Below are 2702 nucleotides of genomic sequence, written 5' to 3' on the forward strand. Positions count from 1 at the left end.
TTGGTGTAACGGTTGGACTTGATGATCTTAAAGGTCTTTTCCAACCTAAAAGTTTCTGTAATTCTAAGCAGCAGAGATCAGGCTGCAGCCTGCATTCAGTCACTGTTTTCTTGCCTCCATGCTGCCTTCTCCCTTGCAGCTCTGTCTACTAGAGAGTAGATGGGATCATCTCTACTCTCTGCCTGCCTGTTGCTGGGACAAGCTCCTGTCATCAGGGTAACAGGAAAAAGGCTTTGGGAATCACTTCACCAGCAGCTCTGACCGCTGCGTAGGAAAGATGCTGGGGGCACGTACCCCCTTCTCTCAGCCGGACTCGTTGGCAGAGGATGAGGCAGAGCCCAAGAGCTGCAGTGAGACTAAGGGCAAGACAATGCCAGCACCAACTTCATACCCTGAAGACTCCCCGAATGAGGGAGATTGTTGGATCCCTCCAACCTACTACTGCCAAATCATCAAAAACCTGCCCAGCCACACCTCCCTCCAGCACAGCAGTCCCTTCACATGACTGACATCCTTCTACACCTTACCCATTTCTCCCACACACTCCTCTAGGACAGCTGACAGCTCAGGCAAGCTCAGAGACTTCAAGGAAGGTGGCCATCCTTCCAGCACTGCAAGAAAGAGGAACCACACAGTCAATCTGCACATCCTCTGCAACACAGCAGAGACAAGGGTTTGGTGTTGCCATGAAACATTCACACCCAAAGCAGCTCTAGTTAGGGGTCTGAATCACACAGAAAGAGAGCTGGAACTGCCAGTGACAAACTGAGGGTTTTTTCTGGTAATTCTACCACTTGAGAATATTGTTTTCTTAATACTGGTTGGGTTATATATTGAAATAATCTCAAAGAGGTTAAGTGCAGTAGACAGAAATCAACAGGTCTGCTACTTGTCTCACTTTAAAACACAAGCAGCAAAGAGCACCTCTCTGGAAGCACGTCGGGGTAGCAGGATCACCTGCTCCTCGTGATGAGGAGCTGGTGGGCCAAGCCTGCCAGCCTCGTGCAGCAGCTTACCCCAGGGCCTGAAGAGCACAGTCCCCCGACTGCATCAGGGAACCAGCCATGGATTCGGACTCAGACCTTGCTCTAGTGCCCCGTGTGGTAACACCGGAGGTGCCTGCCCGCTGCGGCACAGGAAGGGGAAGCCACAGGCTCACAAAGCAGGGCTGCCACGGGGTGCCACAAACACCTACCAGACCCCAGAACTTCCCACTTGCTAAGAATAAGAAGTTGCTAAGAAGCTGCTGCAGTTAAAGTGCAAACACCCTGGGTGCTTTAAATGCTGTCCACAAGCATGAGTTTTTACATTAAATTTAAGGGTTTGGCTGCTCATCCGTTTCCAAATCTTCAATTGAACTTTGTTGTTTCAGCAATGAAAGACAAGCCCATGGCTTGCTCTGGGGTCTCCCTCTCCTACCCACCCCCTGCACCCACTTCTGTAGTCTGATAAGGTTTCCTCACCCGGACGCTCACCAGGCCGCCGGCTCTCCCCGGTGCCCAGCTGCCCCTCTGTGTCCAGCACTCCCACTGCCTGCCCTCGGGTTAGCCGGGAGGACAGCTCTGCCTGACAGGACCTGCCAAACAAGACAAAGACCAGCAGAAGTGCGTTGTGACACTTCTTGGAACAACATGTCAGTCTGTGCACTCCTACACCCTGCGAGTACCTGCTTGGGGTGCTGAGGGACCGCACCTAACACCCTGGGTTACAAGCTGTTCCTTGTCCTCCACTGTGCCCCATCTCCACAGCAACCTGCCCCTGTCCACAGAGGGGCTGCTGGGGGAGAAGAGATGGAGGGGGCAGGGTGAGCAGAAGAAAGCACAAGCCAGGGGCTGTGCCTGGTTTATGAGAGAATCAAAGCCTGATCCAAGGTTTCTAGTGAGCAAATGAAGATACCTTCAGGACAGGAATCAGGCTACAGCAAGAGAGGCACACAAAGTTCTCTGTTTACACACCATCAATTCAAGCAGTGTATCCTCAGAGCATGGCAGGGCCCTTCTACCAGCCTCAGCTCCGCAGCCAAGGGGGGAAGACAAGTGTTCTGCCCCACACAGCTGGCAATATTGCTCTACTGTCCTTCTGGAAGCCAATCCCAGTTCACCCTGGCTAGGTAGAGAGCAGAACCCCTTCCCTGTTGGGCTAGGATCTATAAGGAGTAGGGTAAATGCCACTGTCAAGGATGTGTTTGCTCTGTGAGTGTGGGAGAGGGTAGGAGAGCCCTGCAGAGGGACCTGGACAGTCTGGACCGATGTGCTGTGGTCAGCTGTATGAGGTGTAGCAAGGCCAAGTGCCGGGTCCTGCATCTGGGTCACAGCCACCCCAGACAACGCTACAGGCTTAGGGAGGAGGGGCTGGAAAGCTGTCAGGCAGAAAAGGACCTGGGGGTGTTGGTTGATGGCCGGCTGAGTATGAGTCAGCAGTGTGCCCAGGTGGCCAAGAAGGCCAACAGCACCTTGACCTGTATCAAAAACAGCGTGGCCAGCAGGGGTAGGGAAGTGATTGTGCCCCTGTACTCAGCACTGGTGAGGCCGCACCTCAAACGCGGTGTTCAGATTTGAGCCCCTCACTACAAGAGCCAGATGCTAGAGAGAGTCCAGAGAAGGGCGACAGAACTGGTGAAGGTCTGGAGAACAAGTCTTATGAGGAGTGGCTGAGGGAGCTGGGCGGGTTTAGCCTGAAAAAAAGGCGACTGAGGGGCGACA

At 53.6% G+C, this 2702-nt stretch overlaps 1 protein-coding gene across 1 annotated transcript in view; it reads right to left on the reverse strand.

Annotated features, from left to right (window-relative positions):
- The window catches only part of LOC104513024 (ankyrin repeat and SAM domain-containing protein 3-like), a gene marked incomplete at its 5' end in the record, with an annotated part of 7068 nt that overhangs the window by 578 nt on the left and 3788 nt on the right, over nucleotides 1–2702 (reverse strand). Inside the window, 2 exons of the mRNA XM_010156241.1 lie at nucleotides 528–611; nucleotides 1464–1576. Coding sequence (XP_010154543.1) covers nucleotides 528–611; nucleotides 1464–1576 — 197 coding nt within the window. The remainder of the gene's footprint in view (nucleotides 1–527; nucleotides 612–1463; nucleotides 1577–2702) is intronic.

This window comes from Eurypyga helias, unplaced genomic scaffold, assembly GCF_000690775.1.
Source record: "Eurypyga helias isolate BGI_N326 unplaced genomic scaffold, ASM69077v1 scaffold21867, whole genome shotgun sequence".
In the NCBI taxonomy this organism is placed as follows: Eukaryota; Metazoa; Chordata; class Aves; order Eurypygiformes; family Eurypygidae; genus Eurypyga; species Eurypyga helias.